The following is a 21,988-nucleotide window of genomic DNA, read 5'->3' as shown; positions in this document are numbered from 1 at the left end:
ACCCCATAAGTTGACCTGAAGTGCACTATGGGAGAACTATAATGCTCAGAAGAGAAGGAGTCATATTTGGCTTTTTGAGAGCAAATTTTGCTCGGGGGGCATGTCGCATTTAGGGAGCCCCTATGGTGCCAGAACAGCAAAAAAAAGCACATGGCATACCATTTTGGAAACTAGACCCCTTGAGGAACGTAACAAGGAATAAAGTGAGCCTTAATGCCCCACTGGGGTTTCACGACTTTTGCATATGTAAAAAAAATATATATTTTTTTCACTAAAATGTGTGTTTCCCCCCAAATTTCACATTTTTGCAAGGGTTAATAGCAGAAAATACCCCCCAAAATTTGTAACCCCATCTCTTCTGAGTATGGAGGTACCCCATAAGTTGACCTGAAGTGCACTATGGGAGAACTATAATGCTCAGAAGAGAAGGAGTCATATTTGGCTTTTTGAGAGCAAATTTTGCTCGGGGGGCATGTCGCATTTAGGGAGCCCCTATGGTGCCAGAACAGCAAAAAAAAGCACATGGCATACCATTTTGGAAACTAGACCCCTTGAGGAACGTAACAAGGAATAAAGTGAGCCTTAATGCCCCACTGGGGTTTCACGACTTTTGCATATGTAAAAAAAATATATATTTTTTTCACTAAAATGAGTGTTTCCCCCCAAATTTCACATTTTTGCAAGGGTTAATAGCAGAAAATACCCCCCAAAATTTGTAACCCCATCTCTTCTGAGTATGGAGGTACCCCATAAGTTGACCTGAAGTGCACTATGGGAGAACTATAATGCTCAGAAGAGAAGGAGTCATATTTGGCTTTTTGAGAGCAAATTTTGCTCGGGGGGCATGTCGCATTTAGGGAGCCCCTATGGTGCCAGAACAGCAAAAAAAAAACACATGGCATACCATTTTGGAAACTAGACCCCTTGAGGAACGTAACAAGGAATAAAGTGAGCCTTAATGCCCCACAGGGGTTTCATGACTTTTGCATATGTAAAAAAAAATTAAAAAATTTCACTAAAATGTGTGTTTCCCCCCAAATTTCACATTTTTGTAAGGGTTAATAGCAGAAAATACACCCCAAAATTTATAACCCCATCTCTTCTGAGTATGGAAGTACCCCATAAGTGGATGTCAAATGCACTACATGAGCGCTACAATGCTCAGAAGAGAAGGAGTCACATTTGCAAATATTGCTGAAATGGGGGGGACATGTCGCATTTAGGAAGCCCCTATGGTGCCAGGACAGCAAAAAATAAACACATGGCATACTATTTTGGAAACTGCACCCCTCAAGGAACATAACAAGGGGTACAGAGAGCCTTAACACCCCACAGGTGTTTGATAAATATTAATGAAGTGGGATGTGAAAATGAAAAATTTGATTTTTTTTTACACTAAAATGCTGGGGTTACCCCAAATTTTTCATTTTTACAAGTGGTAAAAGGAGAAAATGTCATTGTAAATGTGTAAATACATTTCTTTGGAGTAAGTACATACCTCAAGTCTGGGCGTAAACAGCGTGTACACCGGTCTCAGAGGTGCCGGAGATCAGTCAGGGTCCTTGAGCTTTGGCTTTCTCCTATGGAGCCAGAACAGTGGGACCCCCCCTCAAGGGGCATTACATGGGGTAAATAACTGGGGTACACTAAGTAACTAAAATGGGGTACAGTGGGACATAAAATTATAAAACAGATTATGTTCCCAGAATGATGACCCAGAGCACAGCCAAAACAAAAAAATATGCCCGCCCCAAACCCTATACTCTGAATCATCATTCTGGAATGTGATATGTGTGGCTGTCCCTAACTTGTTGCCTCAAATGCGCACCCCGCTCAGGTGGAGAGAGCGCTGCGCATTTGAGGCAACATAAAAAGTCCCCGATGATAGTGACTCAGTGACCCATGACCCATTTTTTATAAAAAATACCCCCAGAGGTCCTATCAGTTTTAGTTTTTTTTGGATTAAATATTTTTTTGGGCAATTTAGTGGTTTTATGGGGTTAAAACTTGGAATGTACTCTGGACTTGGTACATTTGGGTCAAATTGTGGAAAATTGAAATGAAGAGGGAAAATTTAGAACTCCATGGAAGTGTGATACTCCCTGAAGCAATCCTTAATGCAGAGGCCCGGATTATCTGGGCAAGTGTCACACTGAGTGGTGGTGTCCTTCCGTATCCCCCTCTTGTAACACACTCTGCATCTTTTCTGGGCTCGTCCCTTCTTTCCAGTGTGGGGGACCTCACCTGGAAAGTGTTGGCCTGGGACGATCCTGGCACCTATTACTTCAGTTCCTTGGGAAGTCCGGCCTGCTCTTTCCCGGTCGCCAAAGATCAGGACCTTTAGGACTTCTTCTTGGAACTGAAGGAATGTCCCTGTGTTGCCAGCGTACTGGGACAGTACAAAAGAGTTGTACATGGCAACCTGTACCATGTAGACCGCAACTTTCTTGTACCATACCCGTGTTTTCCGCATGGCGTTATATGGCTTGAGGACTTGATCAGAAAGATCAACTCCCCCCATATACCGATTGTAGTCCAGAATACAATCGGGCTTGAGGACCGGTGTTGTGGTACCTCGCACAGGGACAGGTGAGCTGCCGTTGCCATGAATAGTGGTCAGCATAAGGACATCCCTCTTATCCTTATACTTGACCAGCAACAGGTTTTCATGGGCAAGGGCACGGGACTCACCCTTGGGAATGGGTGTCTTAACAAAATTTAGAGGGAGGCCTCTCTGGTTTTTCCGCACGGTCCCACAAGCGGACGTGGATCTGGCGGCAAGGGATGTGAAGAGAGGGATGCTGGTATAAAAGTTGTCCACGTACACGTGGTAACCCGTATCCAGCAATGGGTGCACAAGCTCCCAAACGATTTTCCCGCTAACACCCAGAGTGGGGGAACAATCTGGGGGTTCAATACGGGAATCTCGTCCCTCATACACTCTAAACTTGAGAGTGTACCCGGAGGTACTCTCACAAAGTTTATAGAGCTTCACGCCATACCGCGCCCGCTTCGAGGGAATATACTGGCGGAAGATGAGTCTCCCCTTAAAACTGATAAGAGACTCATCAACCGAGAGCTCCCTGAGGGGTACATAGGCTTCCAAAAATTTGGCCCCTAAGTGATCGATGACCGGCCTCACTTTGTAAAGCCGGTCATAGGCGGGATCACCTCGGGGTGGACATGCCGCATTATCTGCATAATGCAGGCATTTCCAAATGGCCTCGAACCGCCTCCGTGCCATGACCATACTGTAAAGCGGGGTCTGGTAGAGGACGTCCCCGCTCCAGTACTGTCTGACACTTGGCTTTTTGACCAGGCCCATATGCAGCAAGAGGCCCCAAAATGTCCTCATTTCTGCTGCATCAATGGCGCACCATTCATTGGACCTGGCCAAAAAAGAATCAGGGTGGTGGGCGATGAACTGCCTGGCGTACAGATTCGTCTGCTCCACCATGTGATTGACAAAACTGTCACTGAAAAAATAACTGAAATAGTCAATTTCAGTGAATCCAGAATTGTCAATCCGGATTCTGGAGTCGCCAACAAACTCCGGAACCCGTGGCTGATAACCCTCTGGGGGTCTCCAGACAGGTTCACCGGAAGGGGGCTCCGGTAAACTTGTCTGGGGGGTCGGACTCCTAGTACGAGCGGCATCACCACTCGCACTAGTGCCGGCCACTGGGCCACTATCATGGGGGGTGCGTGGCCTCGCCTGGCGGCGTCTCCGCCGCCGTGCAGGGGGCTCATCATCACTACTAGATGATGAGGAGGACGATGAAGAACACAGAAATGTTGGATCTTCATCGTCCTCACTGACAGATTCGGAGTCGGAGGCAAGAAAAGCGTATGCCTCCGCTACCGAAAATGCCCGGCGAGCCATCGCCTTTTTTGGTGGTGGTGGGGGGGGGGCGGTGGCGGGGGGGGGGAGGGTAGTGTGTGTGTGGGGGGGGGTGGGTTATGTACTGTGTGTGTGCTTGGTGTATACTATATATAACGGTGTGTGATTAGAAATCACACACCGTTATATGGGGGGGAAAAAATGCTGCAGTCCCCAAAAAAATGGGGGGGCGCTAATGCAGCGCCCTGAACCCCTAATAGGGCCCGGGTCACACTGAAAAACTGCAGAAGACCCTTGGGGACCTATTAGGGGGTCAGGGGGGGGGGATTTTTTAAAAACTTTTTTTAACTTTATTTTTTACTATTTACCCTACCTTTCCCTGGGCTGTATGCTTTCCCTGATCTATGGGGGGCTTCTTTTCTTCTCTGGGGGCTCCGATCTTGGCAGAGGGGGGGTACCGGTCTTCCTCCAGCAGCTCTGACCGCTGACTGAACTCAGCCAGCGGCGGGAGCTGCGGGAAGATGCTGTTAACCCCTCCCCTGCCGGCTGCTATTGGCTGGACGATCGTCCAGCCAATAGCAGCGATCCTGGGGGGGTGGCGAAATCGCCACCTCCCCATAGATACAGTAGGTGATAGGGGGTGTATCATACACCCCCGATCACCTTGTATCTCCGGGTCAGCGGGTCGCACGTGACCCGCATCGCCGGAATAGCCGCAAATCGCATGTGTGAATTCACATGCGATTTGCGGCGATCGCCGACATGGGGGGGTCTAATGACCCCCCTGGGCATTTGCACGGGATGCCTGCTGAATGATTTCAGCAGGCATCCCGGTCCGATCCCCGCCCGGCGCACGGCGGGGACCAGAACTGCCCATGACGTAAATGTACGTCCTTGGTCCTTAAGACCCAGGGTGTCGGGACGTACCGTTACGTCATGGGTCCTGTAGGGGTTAAACATTAATAACTCTGGAATGCTTTTAGTTATCATTCTGATTCCGAGATTGTTTTTTCGTGACATATTCTACTTTAACATAGTGGTAAAATTTTGTGGTAACTTGCATCCTTTCTTGGTGAAAAATCCCCAAATTTTATGAAAAATTTGAAAATTTTGCATTTTTCTAACTTTGAAGCTCTCTGCTTGTAAGGCAAATGGATATTCCAAATAATTTTTTTTTTATTCACATATACAATATGTCCACTTTATGTTTGCATCATAAAATGTGTGTGCTGGGAGTTGTAGTACCTGTTAGGTGTGTGTGTGCTGGGAGTTGTAGTACCTGTTAGGTGTGTGTGTGTGCGCTGGGAGTTGTAGTCCCTGTTAGATGTGTGTGCTGGGAGTTGTAGTCCCTGTTAGGTGTGTGTATGTTGAGAGTTGTAGTCCCTGTTAGGTGTGTGTATGTTGAGAGTTGTAGTCCCTGTTAGGTGTGTGTGCTGGGAGTTGTAGTCCCTGTTAGGTGTGTGTGTGTGCTGGGAGTTGTAGTCCCTGGTAGGTGTGTGTGTGTGCTGGGAGTTGTAGTCCCTGGTAGGTGTGTGTGTGTGCTGGGAGTTGTAGTCCCTGTTAGGTGTGTGTTGGGAGTTGTAGTCCCTTTGAGGTGTGTGTGTTGGGAGTTGTAGTCCCTTTGAGGTGTGTGTGTTGGGAGTTGTAGTCCCTTTGAGGTGTGTGTTGGGAGTTGTAGTCCCTTTGAGGTGTGTGTGTGTTGGGAGTTGTAGTCCCTGTTAGGTGTGTGTGTGTGTGCTGGGAGTTGTAGTCCCTGTTAGATGTGTGTGCTGGGAGTTGTAGTCCCTGTTAGGTGTGTGTATGTTGAGAGTTGTAGTCCCTGTTAGGTGTGTGTATGTTGAGAGTTGTAGTCCCTGTTAGGTGTGTGTGCTGGGAGTTGTAGTCCCTGTTAGGTGTGTGTGTGTGCTGGGAGTTGTAGTCCCTGTTAGGTGTGTGTGTGTGCTGGGAGTTGTAGTCCCTGGTAGGTGTGTGTGTGTGCTGGGAGTTGTAGTCCCTGTTAGGTGTGTGTTGGGAGTTGTAGTCCCTTTGAGGTGTGTGTGTTGGGAGTTGTAGTCCCTTTGAGGTGTGTGTGTTGGGAGTTGTAGTCCCTTTGAGGTGTGTGTGTTGGGAGTTGTAGTCCCTTTGAGGTGTGTGTGTGTTGGGAGTTGTAGTCCCTGTTAGGTGTGTGTGTGTGTGCTGGGAGTTGTAGTCCCTGTTAGGTGTGTGTGTGTGTGTGTGCTGGGAGTTGTAGTCCCTGTTAGGTGGGTGTGTGTGTGTGCTGGGAGTTGTAGTCCCTGTTAGGTGTGTGTGCTGGGAGTTGTAGTCCCTGTTAGGTGTGTGTGTGTGTTGGGAGTTGTAGTCCCTGTTAGGTGTGTGTGTGCTGGGAGTTGTAGTCCCTGTTAGGTGGGTGTGTGTGTGTGCTGGGAGTTGTAGTCCCTGTTAGGTGGGTGTGTATGTGTTGGGAGTTGTAGTCCCTGTTAGGTGTGTGTGTGTGTGCTGGGAGTTGTAGTCCCTGTTAGGTGGGTGTGTGTTTGTGCTGGGAGTTGTAGTCCCTGTTAGGTGTGTGTGTGTTCTGGGAGTTGTAGTACCTGTTAGGTGTGTGTGTGTGCTGGGAGTTATAGTCCTTGTTAGGTGTGTGTGTGCTCTGGGAGTTGTAGTCCCTGTTAGGTGTGTGTGTGTTGTAGTCCCTGTTAGGTGTGTGTGTGTGCTGGGAGTTGTAGTCCCTGTTAGGTGTGTGTGTGTTGGGAGTTGTAGTCCCTGTTAGGTGTGTGTGTGTGTTGGGAGTTGTAGTCCCTGTTAGGTGTGTGTGTGTGTTGGGAGTTGTAGTCCCTGTTAGGTGTGTGTGTGTGTTGGGAGTTGTAGTCCCTGTTAGGTGTGTGTGTGTTGGGAGTTGTAGTCCCTGTTAGGTGTGTGTGCTGGGAGTTATAATCCCTGTTAGGTGTGTGTGTGCTGGGAGTTGTACTCCCTGTTAGGTGTGTGTGTGCTGGGAGTTGTAGTCCCTTTTAGTTGTGTGTGTTGGGAGTTGTAGTCCCTTTGAGGTGTGTGTGTGTTGGGAGTTGTAGTCCCTGTTAGGTGTTTGTGTGTTGGGAGTTGTAGTCTCTGTTAGGTGTGTGTGTGTGCTGGGAGTTGTAGTCCCTGTTAGGTGTGTGTGTGTGCTGGGAGTTGTAGTCCCTGTTAGGTGTGTGTGTGTGTGCTGGGAGTTGTAGTCCCTGTTAGGTGGGTGGGTGTGTGTGTGCTGGGAGTTGTAGTCCCTGTTAGGTGTGTGCTGGGAGTTGTAGTCCCTGTTAGGTGTGTGCTGGGAGTTGTAGTCCCTGTTAGGTGTGTGCTGGGAGTTGTAGTCCCTGTTAGGTGTGTGTGTGTGTGCTGGGAGTTGTAGTCCCTGTTAGGTGTGTGTGTGCTGGGAGTTGTAGTCCCTGTTAGGTGTGTGTGTGCTGGGAGGACTGTTGATATCTATCAGCAGCCTTCCTGGCATATCGCCCCGGGGGGGGTCCTGTCCCCCCCCCCGTCCCCCCATGTCGGCTCAAACTCCCAGCTCAAACTCCCAGCTCAAACTCCCAGCTCAAACTCCCAGCTCAAACTCCCAGCTCAAACTCCCAGCTCAAACTCCCAGCTCAAACTCCCAGCTCAAACTCCCAGCTCAAACTCCCAGCTCAAACTCCCAGCTCAAACTCCCAGCTCAAACTCCCAGCTCAAACTCCCAGCTCAAACTCCCAGCTCAAACTCCCAGCTCAAACTCCCAGCTCAAACTCCCAGCTCAAACTCCCAGCTCAAACTCCCAGCTCAAACTCCCAGCTCAAACTCCCAGCTCAAACTCCCAGCTCAAACTCCCAGCTCAAACTCCCAGCTCAAACTCCCAGCTCAAACTCCCAGCTCAAACTCCCAGCTCAAACTCCCAGCTCAAACTCCCAGCTCAAACTCCCAGCTCAAACTCCCAGCTCAAACTCCCAGCTCAAACTCCCAGCTCAAACTCCCAGCTCAAACTCCCTCTAAATCCAACCGAGTGAATGTACCCTAAAAACACCTTTTTTTATTTACCATAAGGAGTGCAGTAGCAAAAATTAGTTTTAATGAGTTACCCTTTAACCCCTTAACCCCTTAAGGACCCAGCCATTTTACACCTCAGGACCCGGCCATTTTTTGCACATCTGACCACTGTCACTTTAAACATTAATAACTCTGGAATGCTTTTAGTTATCATTCTGATTCCGAGATTGTTTTTTCGTGACATATTCTACTTTAACATAGTGGTAAAATTTTGTGGTAACTTGCATCCTTTCTTGGTGAAAAATCCCCAAATTTTATGAAAAATTTGAAAATTTTGCATTTTTCTAACTTTGAAGCTCTCTGCTTGTAAGGCAAATGGATATTCCAAATAATTTTTTTTTTATTCACATATACAATATGTCCACTTTATGTTTGCATCATAAAATTGTCATGTTTTTACTTTTGGAAGACACCAGAGGGCTTCAAAGTTCAGCAGCAATTTTCCAATTTTTCACAAAATTTCCAAACTCACAATTTTTCATGGACCAGTTCAGGTTTGAAGTGGATTTGAAGGGTCTTCATATTAGAAATACCCCACAAATGACCCCATTATAAAAACTGCACCCCCCAAAGTATTCAAAATGACATTCAGTCCGCGTTTTAACCCTTTAGGTGTTTCACAGGAATAACAGCAAAGTGAAGGAGAAAATTCACAATCTCCATTTTTTACACTCGCATGTTCTTGTAGACCCAATTTTTGAATTTTTACAAGGGGAAAAAGGAGAAAATGTATACCTATATTTGTAGCCCAATTTCTCTCGAGTAAGCACATACCTCATATGTCTATGTAAAGTGTTTGGCAGGCGCAGTAGAGGGCTCAGAAGCGAAGGAGCGACAAGGGGATTTTGGAAACTAGACCCCTTGAGGTACGTAACAAGGAATAAAGTGAGCCTTAATACCCCACAGGAGTGTCACGACTTTTGCATATGTAAAAAAACAAAAATAAAATTTCACTAAAATGTGTGTTTCCCCCCAAATTTCACATTTTTGCAAGGGTTAATAGCAGAAAATACCCCCCAAAATTTGTAACCACATCTCTTCTGAGTATGGAGGTGCCCCTTAAGTTGACCTGAAGTGCACTACGGGCGAACTACAATGCTCAGAAGAGAAGGAGTCATATTTGGCTTTTTGAGAGCAAATTTTGCTCGGGGGGCATGTCGCATTTAGGAAGCCCCTATGGTGCCAGGACAGCAAAATAACCCCCACATGGCATATCATTTTGGAAACTAGACCCCTTGAGGAACGTAAGAAGGCGTAAAATGAGCATTTACCCCCCCACTGGTGTCTGTCATATCTTTGGAACAGTGGGCTGTACAACATTTTTAATTTGCACAGCCCACTCTTCCAAAGATCTGTCAGACACCAGTGGGGTGTAAATTCTCACTGCATCCCTCATTACATTCCGTGAGGGGTGTAGTTTCCGAAATGGGGTCACATGTGTACCCTGGCTTTTTCAAAGAAGTGAGGACAGGATCCTGTCCTCACTTCTTTGAAAAAGCCAGGGTACACTGGCGAAACGTCAGCAGGAGGGGCTATTATGTTTTTATAAATCGGCATCCTAGTGACACAATAGCAAGATTCGAACAGGGTGGGGGTTTTCTCTAGTCAGCGGTGGCGACACTGTCTGGCTTAACTAGACCTTTTCACTGTGACACTGATCACAAGACATATGGGCAATTTTGACCTATGTTGTAGTCACACAGTGGATGACCGGACTTTTTAACATTTTTTCACTATGGTACCAAAAGCACAATTTATAATTAAGTGGTTGTAATAAAAGTTAAGTTTTAATAATTTAGTTAAGTAGTCTCTAGTTTAGGGCAGTCCTTGGGGACGTGTCCCTAAAATTGTAATTTTCATTGTTTTGCCCTGAGACACTTAGGAGTATTTGCTTGGTTTCTATTGTATTTCAAGGAAACAGCTTAGGGCTACATATGGGGTATTTCCGTACTCGGGAGAAATTGCATTCCAAATTTTGGGGGGCTTTTTCTCCTTTTACCCCTTATGAAAAGGTAAAGTTGGGGTCTACTCCATCATGTTAGTTTAAAAAAAAAAAAAAAATGTTTACACTAACATGCTCGTGTTGCCCCATACTTGTGACCCCATTTTGGAAACTACACCCCTCACAGAATTTAATAAGGGGTGCAGTAAACATTTACACCCCACTGGCGTTTGACAGATTTTTGGAACAGTGGGCTGTGCAAATGAAACATTTAATTTTTCATTTTCACGGACCACTGTTCCAAAAATCTGTCAGACACCTGTGGGGTGTAAATGCTCACTTCACCCCTTATTACGTGAGGGGTGTAGTTTCCAAAATAGGGTCACATGTTAGGGGGTTCCAGTGTTCTGGCACCACGGGGGGCTTTGTAAACACACATGGTCCCCGACTTCTATTGCAATCAAATTCTCTCACCAAGCGCTCAATGGCGCTCCTTCTCTTCTGAGCATTGTAGTTCGCCCGAAGAACACTTTACATCCACATATGAGGTATGTTCTTACTCAAAATAAATGGGGTTACACATTTTGGGAGGCTTTTTCTCCAATTACCCCTTGTGAAAATGAAAAATTTGGGGTAACATCAACATTTTAGTGAAAAAATTACATTTTTAATTTTCCTGTCCAACTTTAGCGGAAATTTATCAAACACCTGTGGGGTGTTAAGGCTAATTGTACCCCTTGTTACGTTCCTTGAGGGGTGTAGTTTCTAAAATAGTATGCCAGGTGTTTTTTTTCCCCACTGTTCTGGCACCATAGGGGCTTCCTAAATGCGACATGCCCCCCAAAACCATTTCAGCAAAATTTGCTTTCCAAAAGCCAAATGTAACAACTTCTCTTCTGAGCTTTGTAGTGCACCAGCAGTGCACTTGACATCCACACATGGGGTATTTCCATACTCAGAAGAGATGGGGTTACAAATTTTGGGTGACATTTTCTCCTGCAACCCCTTTTTATTTGCTGTTCTGGCACCATAGGGGCTTCCTAAATGTGACATGCTCCCCAAAAAAACATTTCAGAAAAACTTAATCTCCAAAATCCTATTGTTGCTCCTTCACTTCTGAGCCTTGTAGTGCACCCACAGAGCACTTGACACCCACATAAGAGGTATTTCCTTACTCGAGAGAAATTGGGTTACAAATTTTGTGGGTCTTTTTCTCCTTTTACCCCTTGTAAATTTTCAAAAACAGGGTCTACAAGAACATGAGTTTACAAAGTAAAGATTTAGAATTTTCTCCTTCATTTTGCTGCTATTCCTATGAAAAATGTAATTTTGAATACTTTGGGGGTGCAGTTTTTATAATTTATGGGGTATTTCTAATATGAAGACCCCTCAAATCCACTTCAAAACTGAACTGGTCCCTGAAAAATTCTGATTTTGAAAATTTTGTGAAAAATTGGAAAATTGCTGCTGAACTTTGAAGCCCTCTGTCTTCCAAAAGTAAAAACATGTCAACTTTATGATGCAAATATAAAGTAGACATATTGTATATGTGAATCAATATATAATTTATTTGGAATATCCATTTTCCTTGCAAGCAGAGAGTTTCAAAGTTAGAAAAAAACAATCTCGGAATCAGAATTATCAGTAAAAGCCTCCCAAAGTTATTAATGCATAAACTGATAGTGGTCAGAATTGCAAAAAAGGGCTGCGTCCTTAACCCCTTAAGGACCAAGGGCGTACAGGTACGCCTTTGCTCCCTGGTACTTAAGGACCAAGGGCGTACCTGTACGCCCGTGGGAATTTCGGGGACCGGACCGGGGTGACTGCTGATATCTATCAGCAGGCAGCCCGCCCGCGCAAATGCCCAGGGGGGTCATCAGACCCCCCCCATGTCGGCGATTCACCGCAAATCGCAAGTGAATTCACAATTGCGATTTGCGGCTATTCCGGGTAATACGGGTCTATAGTGACCCGGTGACCCGGAAAATAAAGGGGATCGCGGATGTCCTAGACACCCACGATCCCCTTGAAGCAATAGGAGTGAGGTGGCAGGGGTGCCACCCCTCCTATATCTTCTATTGGTGGTCTAGACGCGACCACCAATAGCAGATCGGGGGCAGGGCGCTTTACTTTCGGTTTCCCCGTTCTGCCCACCCACAATAGGCTGGGCAGGATGGGGAAACAGACAGGGACCGGCGCCGAAGATCCACTTACCCATCGGCGACGGCAGCGGGCGACGATCGGCGGAAGAAGAGGACAGCGACACAGCTCCCTGGATCCGACGGAAGCCGGTGAGATACTTAGCAACATCTGGAGGGCTACAGTCTGAGACCACTATAGTGGTCTCTAAACTGTAACCCTCCAGATGTTGCAAAACTACAACTCCCAGCATGCCCAGAGAGCTGTTTAGGCATGCTGGGAGTTGCAGTTTTGCAACAGCTGGAGGTCTATAGTTTGAGACCACTGCACAGTGATCTCTATACTGTGCACCTCCAGATCTTGCAAAACTACAACTGATTGCATGCCCACACAGCAGTTTGCTGTCTTGTTTTGCAACAGAACATGTTGTTTGGGAATCACTGGCGTAGAATACCCCTATGTCCACCCCTGTGCAATCCCTAATTTAGTCCTCAAATGCGCATGGTGCTCTCTCACTTTTTTTTCGTTTACCCCTTATGAAAGAGAAAAGTTGGGGTCTACACCAGCCTGTTAGTCTAAAAAAAAAAATTTTTTACACTAACATGCTGGTGTTGTCCTTTACTTTTTATTTTCATGAGAGGTAAAAGGAAAAAAAGACCCCCAAAATTTGTAACACAATTTCTCCAAAATATACGGAAATACCCCATATGTGGGCGTAAAATGTTCTGCGGACGCACAACAAGGCTCAGGAGTGAGAGCGCACCATGTACATTTGAAGCCTAAATTGGGGATTTGCACAGGGATGGCTGATTTTACAGCGGTTCTGACATAAACCCCAAAAAATAAATACCCACATGTGACCCCATTTTGGAAACTACACCCCTCACGGAACGTAACTAGGGGTATAGTGAGCCCTAACACCCCACAGGTGTTTGACGAATTTTCATTAAAGTTGGATGGGAAAATGAAGAAGAAAATTTTTTTTTTCACTAAAATGCTGTTGTCACCCTAAATTTTTCATTTTCCCAAGGGAAAATAGGAAAAAAGCCCCCAAAATTTGTAACCACATTTTTTCTGAATAAGAACATACCCCATATGTGGATGTAAAGTGCTCTATTGGTGCACTACAATGCTCAGAAGAGAAGGAGAGGGCCATTGGAATTTTGAAGAGAAAATTTGTCCGGAATTGAAGGCCACTTGTGTTTACAAAGCCCCCATGGTACCAGAACAATGGACCCCCCCCCACATGTGACCCCATTTTGGAAACTACACCCCTCATGTAATAAGGGGTACAGTGAGCATTTACACTCCACAGGTGTCTGACAGATTTTTGGAACAGTGATCCGTGAAAATGAAAAATAAAATTTTCCATTTGCACAGCCCACTGTTCCAAAGATCTGTCAAACGCAAGTGGGGTGTAAATGCTCACTGCACCACTTATTAAATTCTGTGAGGGGTGTAGTTTCCAAAAATGGGGTCACATGTGGGGGGGGGGGGTCCACTACTCTGGCACCACGGGGGGCTTTGTAAATGCACATGGCCCCTGACTACCATTCCAAACAAATTCTCTTTCCAAAAGCTCAATGGTGCTCCTCCTCTTCTGAGCATTGTAGTTCGCCCATAGTGCACTTCAGGACAACTTATGGGGTACCTCCATACTCAGAAGAGATGGGGTTACAAATTTTGGGGGGTATTTTCTGCTATTAACCCTTGCAAAAATATGAAATTTGGGGGGAAACGCACATTTGCATATGTAAAAAAATATATATATTTTTTCCACTAAAAAGTCGTGAAACCCCTGTGGGGTATTAAGGCTCACTTTATTCCTTGTTACGTTCCTCAAGGGGTCTAGTTTCCAAAATGGTATGCCATGTGTTTTTTTTTTTTGCTGTTCTGGCACCATAGGGGCTTCCTAAATGCGACATGCCCCCCGAGCAAAATTTGCTCTCAAAAAGCCAAATATCACTCCTTCTCTTCTGAGCATTGTAGTCCGCCCGTAGTGCACTTCAGGCCAACTTATGGGGTACCTCCATACTCAGAAGAGATGGGGTTACAAATTTTGGGGGGTATTTTCTGCTATTAACCCTTGCAAAAATGTGAGATTTGGGGGGAAACACACATTTTAGTGAAAAAAATATATATTTTTTTTCATATGCAAAAGTCGTGAAACACCTGTGGGGTATTAAGGCTCACTTTATTCCTTGTTACGTTCCCCAAGGGGTCTAGTTTCCAAAATGGTATGCCATGTGTTTTTTTTTTTTTTTGCTGTTCTGGCACCATAGGGGCTTCCTAAATGCAACATGCCCCCCAAAAACCATTTCTGAAAAACGTACTCTCCAAAATCCCCTTGTCGCTCCTTCGCTTCTGAGCCCTCTACTGCGCCCGCCGAACAATTTACGTAGACATATGAGGTATGTCCTTACTCAAGAGAAATTAGGCTACAAATATAAGTATACATTTTCTCCTTTTACCCCTTGTAAAAATTCAAAAATTGGGTTTACAAGAACATGCGAGTGTAAAAAATGAAGATTGTGAATTTTCTCCTTCACTTTGCTGCAATTCCTGTGAAACACCTAAAGGGTTAAAACACTTACTAAATGTCATTTTGAATACTTTGGGGGTGCAGTTTTTATAATGGGGTCATTTGTGGGGTATTTCTAATATGAAGACCCTTCAAATCCACTTCAAACCTAAACTGGTCCCTGAAAAATAGTGAGTTTGAAAATTTTGTGAAAAATTGGATAAATTGCTGCTGAACTTTGAAGCCCTTTGATGTCTTCCAAAAGTAAAAACACGTCAATTTTATGATTCAGACATAAAGTAGACCTATTGGAAATGTGAATAAAATTTTTTTTTTTTTTTTTGTAATGTCCATTTTCCTTACAAGCAGAGAGCTTCAAAGTTAGAAAAATGCAAAATGTTCTAATTTTTCATCAAATTTTGGGATTTTTCACCAAGAAAGGATGCAAGTTACCACAAAATTTTACCACTATGTTAAAGTAGAATATGTCACGTAAAAACATTTTCGGAATCAGAATGATAACTAAAAGCATTCCAGAGTCATTAATGTTTAAAGTGACAGTGGTCAGATGTGCAAAAAACGCTCTCGTCCTATGGTGTAAAATGGGATGGTCCTTAAGGGGTTAATGTGGAAAAGGGCTCAGTCCTTAATGGGTTAAGTACCAGGATACGAAGGTGTGTCCTGGTACTTAAAAGGTAACTCATTAAAACAAATTTTTGCTATTGCACCTCTTATGGTAAATAAAAAATATTTCTAACCTGTTTTAACCAACAGGTTAAAATTAGTTTTCTACACTATTGCAGATGGGAAAATATAGTATGAAACCTTATTTCACCCTATATAACATAACATGTTCCAACCAGTTATATAGGTGACAGGTTCTACTTTAAAGGGGTATTCCCTTATCAACTAATGGCTTCCTGATCCCCTCTGGCCTGCTTGCAGGCGCCAGTGGTGGCTTTGAAGCAGAAAACAGCCAAAGTGGGCAATTTACGTGACTCCCATTGATGTTAATGGGAGTTGGCAAAAAGCATAGCCATGCAAGCTACACTGTTACCTTCCAGTGGTGGACTGTGGACATTTCTTTGAGATTAATTTGATTACGCTATTCTAGTATTCTGTCAAATTTTTTTTTTAATACTTACTGCAAGTTATCCCCTCACCCTCCAACAGTAAGTGTGAGCACTAGATAACTGTTTCCATTTTCATATGTAACAGGTGAAGCTTTGGGGGCTATCGGAGATCCTGAAGTTCTGGTGCTGCTGAGAAAATATAGCCATGATTCTGTTATAGAGGTAATGAATAGTAAGTAGTGAATGTTTTGAACTTTACTACACACGTAAAATAGCCAAAGCATGTATTTACTCTAAAACTTACTACCTTTTTTGCACGTATATATTAAGTGGTATTTTGACTATATTTCAGGTGTCTATATGTGTTCACACAAAGCTAAAATGCAAAAAAATTTTGTCTGTACAGATTTCAAAAGCCGGTAAAAGGTTGAAATTATAGTAGTTCTCTTCCACGCGCAACAGAAATTTTCTATGTATGAATTAACTTCTGGTGGGATTTTTAACTTACAAAAGAAAAAAGCAGTCACTTGTACTTATATAATTGACTCATTTCTTTTGGGTGTATATTGCATAAGGAGTTCACTACCCTTTTGCCATAGTTTATTATAGGATGCAGATTATCACAGGGGCTACTTAAGCTTTACCACATTTTTGCCTTTAGGTGTATATGTATTTGTTTTGACACCTCCCTGCTTCTCTGTTACTTCCGTATGGGGTTCACGCTGAGCAATGTCCATGTCACACAAAGGTTCTTCTTACAGCTCTGACTGAATACAACATGGGTGCCGGCCTCTGATATACAAGTTAGAGTAGTGCAACCATGATAACAAGACCCAGCTCCTAAGACTGGCACTTTGCTGTTCTTCTGTCCCTCCAGTGAGAAAGAGAGAGTGTAAGTGGTAAGTTTGTAACTTTTTTAACCTCTTCAAGACGCAGGGCGTATACATACGCCCTGCATCCTGAGTCATCAAGACGTAGGGTGTACAGGTACGCCTGTGGGAATTCCGGCCCCCGCTGCTAGCTGGTTGGGGTACCGGGATACCTGCTGAAATCATTCAGCAGGCATCCCAGCACATCGCTGGGGGGAGTCCTGAGATCCCCCCCCATGTCAGCGATCGCCGCAAATCGCTGGTCAATTCAGAACTGCGATCTGCGGCGATTCCGGGTCTCTGGTGACCCAGAATAAAAGGGTGATCGGGGGTAATCCAAGACACCCCTGATTCCCTTGAAGGGATAGGGATAGGTCAGGGATATGGTCAGAAGCGACCGACCAATAGCAGATCGGGGGCGGGGGTTAAAGTTTGGTTCCCTCGTTCTGCCCACCCACGGTAGTCAGGGCAGAACGGGGTAACTGTAGTGTGACCGGCTGCGGTGGAGGTCCCTTACCAGCGGCGGGCGGCCATCCTCTCCCTGGTACGGCGTGCTGCAGACTACAGAAGCCGGTGAGTTGCCTAGCAACATCTGGAGGGCAACAGTTTGGAGACCACTATACAGTGGTCTCTAAACTGTAGCCCTCCAGATGTTGCAAAATTACAACTCCCAGCATGCCCAGACATGTTTGCTGTCTTGGTATGCTGGGATTTGTAGTTTTGCAACATCTGGAGGGCCACAGTTTGGAGATCACTGTGCTGGGGTCTCCAAACTGTTGCCCTCCAGATTTTGATAGGCAACTCACCGGCTTCCGTAGTTTGCAGCTAAATCTTGCAAAACTAAAACTCCCAGAATTCACGAACAGCAAACGGCTGTCTCTGCATGCTTGGAGTTGATGTTGCGTACCTCCAGCTGTTGCATAACTACAGCTCTCAGCATGCCCTTCGGCGATCAGTACATGCTGGGAGTTGTGGTTTTGCAACAGCTGGAGGCGCACTGGTTGAAAAATACTGAGTTCGGTAACAGAACCTAACTGAAGGTTTTCCAACCAGTGTGCCTTCAGCTGTTGCAAAAGTACAACTCCCAGCATACACGGTCTGTCAGTGCATGCTGGGAGTTGTAGTTTTGCAATAGCTGGAGGTTTGCAGGGTACATTCACAAGGGCGGGTTTACATTGAGTTTCAAGTTTGAGCTACATCAAATTTTCCGCCGCAGCTCAAACTCCTAGCGGAAACTCGCTGTAAACCCCTGTCAGTGCAAATGAACCTTAGAAACACTACACTACACTAACACACAATAAAGGGTAAAACACTACATATATATACCCCCCCACCCCCGCACACACACACAATAAAAATTAAAAACATATCGTATGGCAGTGTTTCCAAAACGGAGCCTCCAGCTGTTCCAAAACAACTTCCAGCATTTCCGGCATGCTGGGTGTTTAGCAACAGCTGGAGGCACCCTGTTAGGGGGCATTCTATGCCAGTGATTCCCAATGTCCGCCCCTATGCAATCCATAATTCGGGCCTCAAATGCGGTTGGCGCTCTCTCACTTCGGAGCCCTGTCGTATTTCAAGGAAACAGTTTAGGGCCACATATGGGGTATTTCCGTACTCGGGAGCAATTGCTTTACAAATTTTTGGGGGCTCTTTCTCGACATTAACGAGCTACTGAACGGACTCTCAGTCCATCATGGCAAATCTGGGCAGAAAGCAAACGAACAAGCCGGGTAATTCCAGGTCCCTCCAGCAGTTCTTCACGGCTGGGAAGCCTGGAGAGCGGGAGCCCAATGATGGTGGAGACCCCTCTGTGGCTCCACGAGACTCCTCCACCGTCCGAAGATCGTACCTCCCGCTACCGCAGAGGCGTACCGGACCCATTACTCCTGAGGTAGGCGGCATGCCCCGACTCTCTTGAGCTTTCTAGTACCTGCTTTCTCCCTGAATCCTGGGACCTCCCCGAGTTGCATGCAGGGCCCAAGATGGCGGAGGAGAGAGACGGCAATGATACCCTACCTTTTGGCTGACACCTCTAATGCCTCGGGAGTTGGCGGGGGCTCTCCCACTAGACTCCCCTCGTCCCCCCACATAAGCCCTGTTAAACAAAAACCCTGTCTTACCTCCGAGACAGGGGATGGGCAGACACCTGGAGCAGGGGGAGATCTGACCGTAGCAGAGGACGGTGAGGACTTGTTTGCTCTCTACCAGACTTCTGACAAAGCTGTGTTGGAAACTGCGCTGAAGGACATGCTCTTACTCCTTCGATCCTCGCTTTTCCTCCTTACTGACGTCTCTCAAGTCCTCAGCTCTAGAACATAAAATGATGCACGTGGAAACTAAAATGGCATCCTTTGCTAAAGCCCACAATGAGTTTGTTGACGCGCACAATTCCTTGGAGGACGCCGTCACTGCTGTTAAGGAGAAATTAGCTGATGCGGAAGACCGCAATAGAAGAAACATTAAGTTCCGGGGGATACCGGAGACCATCCCTAACTCTCAACTTGCTAAATATGTGGATGAGCTTACCCGGCATTTTCTACCTGGTATGGACTACTTTGAATACAGCATAGATCGTGCTCTCAGGGTAGCAAAGCCCAAGTCCCTACCAGAGGATTTACCCAGGGACATCCTTGCACGCTATACATTTTATAACACCAAGGACATGTTGTTGCAATACTCTAGAAAGAGGAAATCTCTCCCAGCACCGTACAAAGAGATCCAGCCGTTTGTTGACTTATCAGTCGTGACCTTACAAGCAAGATGTAATCTACATCCCCTAATGAAGGAACTGCGTTTGCTGAAGGTTCCTTATTGCTAGGGGTTCCCGACAAAGCTGCTGATCCTCCGCAACAACAAGATGCATGTTATCACCTCTGTCGCAGAACGATTTGAGACCTTGCAGCGTTGGGGCCTGTATACCCCGGACTCCCCGCAACCACCCGATCATCTCCGCACCCAAGACTCTTTTGGATATACCTGATGTATATGCTACTGATATGGGACCTGTTGGTTTGTTGTCGGTATAGATGCTGAGTGATTCTGCTGTTTAATGTTGTAACCTTTATTCACTCGCACGTTCCCCATCTACGGTGTCATATGTGCAGTTGATACCTCGCTAATATTTCCTTTTCTTTTTTTTTTTTTTCTTCTTTTGCATTTTATGTTTTTTTTTTTTTTGTAGTTCTGTTTACTGACTTCTTCTCACTGGGATCCTAATCTGATTATCCAGAGGTATTGCTGAAAGTGCCCGGCGAGGAACAGGTAGACCCCTTCTCTTCATTCCCTATCCCCTCTTTTTCTCTGCTTCTTCTCACCTTTTTTCCTCTTTATCTATTCCTCTGTGGTGTCCCCCCCACTGTCCTGGATTGTACCAGACTTCTGTAATGGGTATTGAAATTTTGTCTATGAATGTTAATGGGCTGAATAGCCCACAAAAATGTAATTTCTTGCGGCGTGAAGCGGAGCGTCACAATGCTGACAGTCTGTTTACAAGAGACTCATTTCTCTTACGCCACAGGAGATTCCCTACTATTGTCACCTCCTCCTTCCCGAAAAAGAGGCGAGGGGTCTTGGTCACTTTTAGTGATAGGATTGCTGGATCTATCACCACACAACTCATTAATCCTTTTAGTCGCTATATCATTATTGTGGGTACCATTGACAATGTTGACTACACAATTGTGAATATATATGCTCTAATGCAATAAAGAATCTTAACCTGCATTTAATTCGGACCCAGTGATTGGTGCTGTTTTTTTGAAAGGAGCACTGTATGCTCCCAATACACGCCAAAGACAGTTTTTGCAGAGTTCTCCGCAGAGCAGCTTGTGTCCACAAAGGTGCTTTACTTATTTGTGGTGTGGTGACAACTCTCGACCATTCTTCTCCTGTGACTAGGCACTCTTTCTAACTGGACAGTTTACTCTCTGACAATGACTTGTTGACATATGGAGACTGCAACATGCGACTGAACGGTACTTTACACACTGCTCATTGAGGTTCCACACCTACTCCAGAATTGATCTCATTCTGGTGAATAGAGGTCTCCTTGACAGTGGACTCTTCCCAAATTGGTCAGACCACTTGGTCGGATAACTCCGACTTTGTATGGAGGGCAAATACCCATATGATAGCCCACTCTACCCACTCTGCGCAGTTAGAATCAGCGCTAACAGACTATTTCAAGCAGAAAGACACTCCTGACGTAGACACTCAGACAATCTGGATGGCTCACAAGGCAGGAATTAGAGGCTCCTTTATCCAGATGGGGGCTACTCTTAAGAAACAGGAGGCCATCCAGAAAACACATTACTCCTTTGACACTGAGGTGCATTTACGGAATGAACATCTCCACTTGAGGACATGCTCCTTCATGATTACGGTAGAACCCTTAAACGGTCCAAATTATCCTTTTACCTTCACGATATCAAAGCAGGCTCCCTATTGGCTAAGAAGCTAAAACCCGCCTCTTACAAACAATGTATTCCACTTATCAAGCATCCTAAGATGCATGCACCTGTTATGTCACCCAGACACATTGCCAACGCATTTTGCCATTATTATGCATCCCTTTATCATCTAAAAGATGACCCACTCAAACGCTTTCTCCTTATTTTGTTACCCTATTACAGGTGTTTAATGAGGCTATGACGAAAGGGTCCCTCCCTCTTGACATGTTAGATGCCCTGATCACGACTATCCCCAAACCTGGCAAACAGACAGCCTTGACTTTGGCTTTGAGGGTTCTATCCTTACTGCCATACAGGCTTTGTATTCAAACCCGGTGGCCAGCGTATTCACAAATGGTGCCAGATTTAGCCGGTTCACCCTGTCGAACGGCACTCGACAAGGCTGCCTCCTTTCGCCCTTGATCTTTCTCCTTACTATCGAACCACTTGCACAGGCTATAAGGTTAAATAGCGACATTACTGGGGTCTGCATTGGCAATAGGGAACATAAGCTAGCGCTTTTCGCAGACGATGTGATCCTGACTTTTACTGACCCGACTTTTTCCCAGACATCCCTATCCAGACCCTAGATTTATTTAGCTCCCTCTCCTACTATAAATTGAATGTAACCAAGTCCCAAGCCCTTCCAATAAGCATCCCTCCAGCAACACTTACGGAACTACTACCTAATTTCCAACTTGACTGGCAAGAGAATTATATCTCCTACTCAGGTATCCAACTCACCTCCCCGTCCTCTTCCCTCTTCCACACTAACTTTCTCCCACTTCTACAGACTCTTTCCTCTACTATCGCTCACTACAAGCAACACTATCTCTCATGGTTTGGCAGGCTGGCGGCGTTTAAGATGCTTTTCCTCCCAAAATTATTATCTCTTCCGTACTCTCCCCTATAGCGATTCCCTTGTCCTTTTTTGCTTTTATTAACAAACTCCTCGATGACGTTCTTTGGGCCCCAGGGCGACCTAGGGTACTTCGCAGAGTGATGATTCATCATAGACTATTGGGTGGTTTAGGGAGACCTGATATTGAGGGCTACTACCCAGCAGCCATTTTGGACCAGATGAAACATTGGTGCTCGGGTAACCCAGAAAAATTGTGGGTGGCATTGG

General features: G+C 45.5%; 1 protein-coding gene across 1 annotated transcript in view; it reads left to right on the top strand.

Annotated features, from left to right (window-relative positions):
- Nucleotides 1-21,988, top strand: part of DOHH (deoxyhypusine hydroxylase) — an 84,346-nt gene that overhangs the window by 10,616 nt on the left and 51,742 nt on the right. The window contains exon 2 of the mRNA XM_056572348.1: nt 15,685-15,761. Coding sequence (XP_056428323.1) covers nt 15,685-15,761 — 77 coding nt within the window. The remainder of the gene's footprint in view (nt 1-15,684; nt 15,762-21,988) is intronic.

The sequence above is a fragment of the Hyla sarda genome, chromosome 1 (assembly GCF_029499605.1).
Source record: "Hyla sarda isolate aHylSar1 chromosome 1, aHylSar1.hap1, whole genome shotgun sequence".
NCBI classification, from domain to species: domain Eukaryota; kingdom Metazoa; phylum Chordata; class Amphibia; order Anura; family Hylidae; genus Hyla; species Hyla sarda.
Note: the sequence above shows the minus strand (reverse complement) of the source record. Positions and strands in the feature narration are given on the sequence as shown.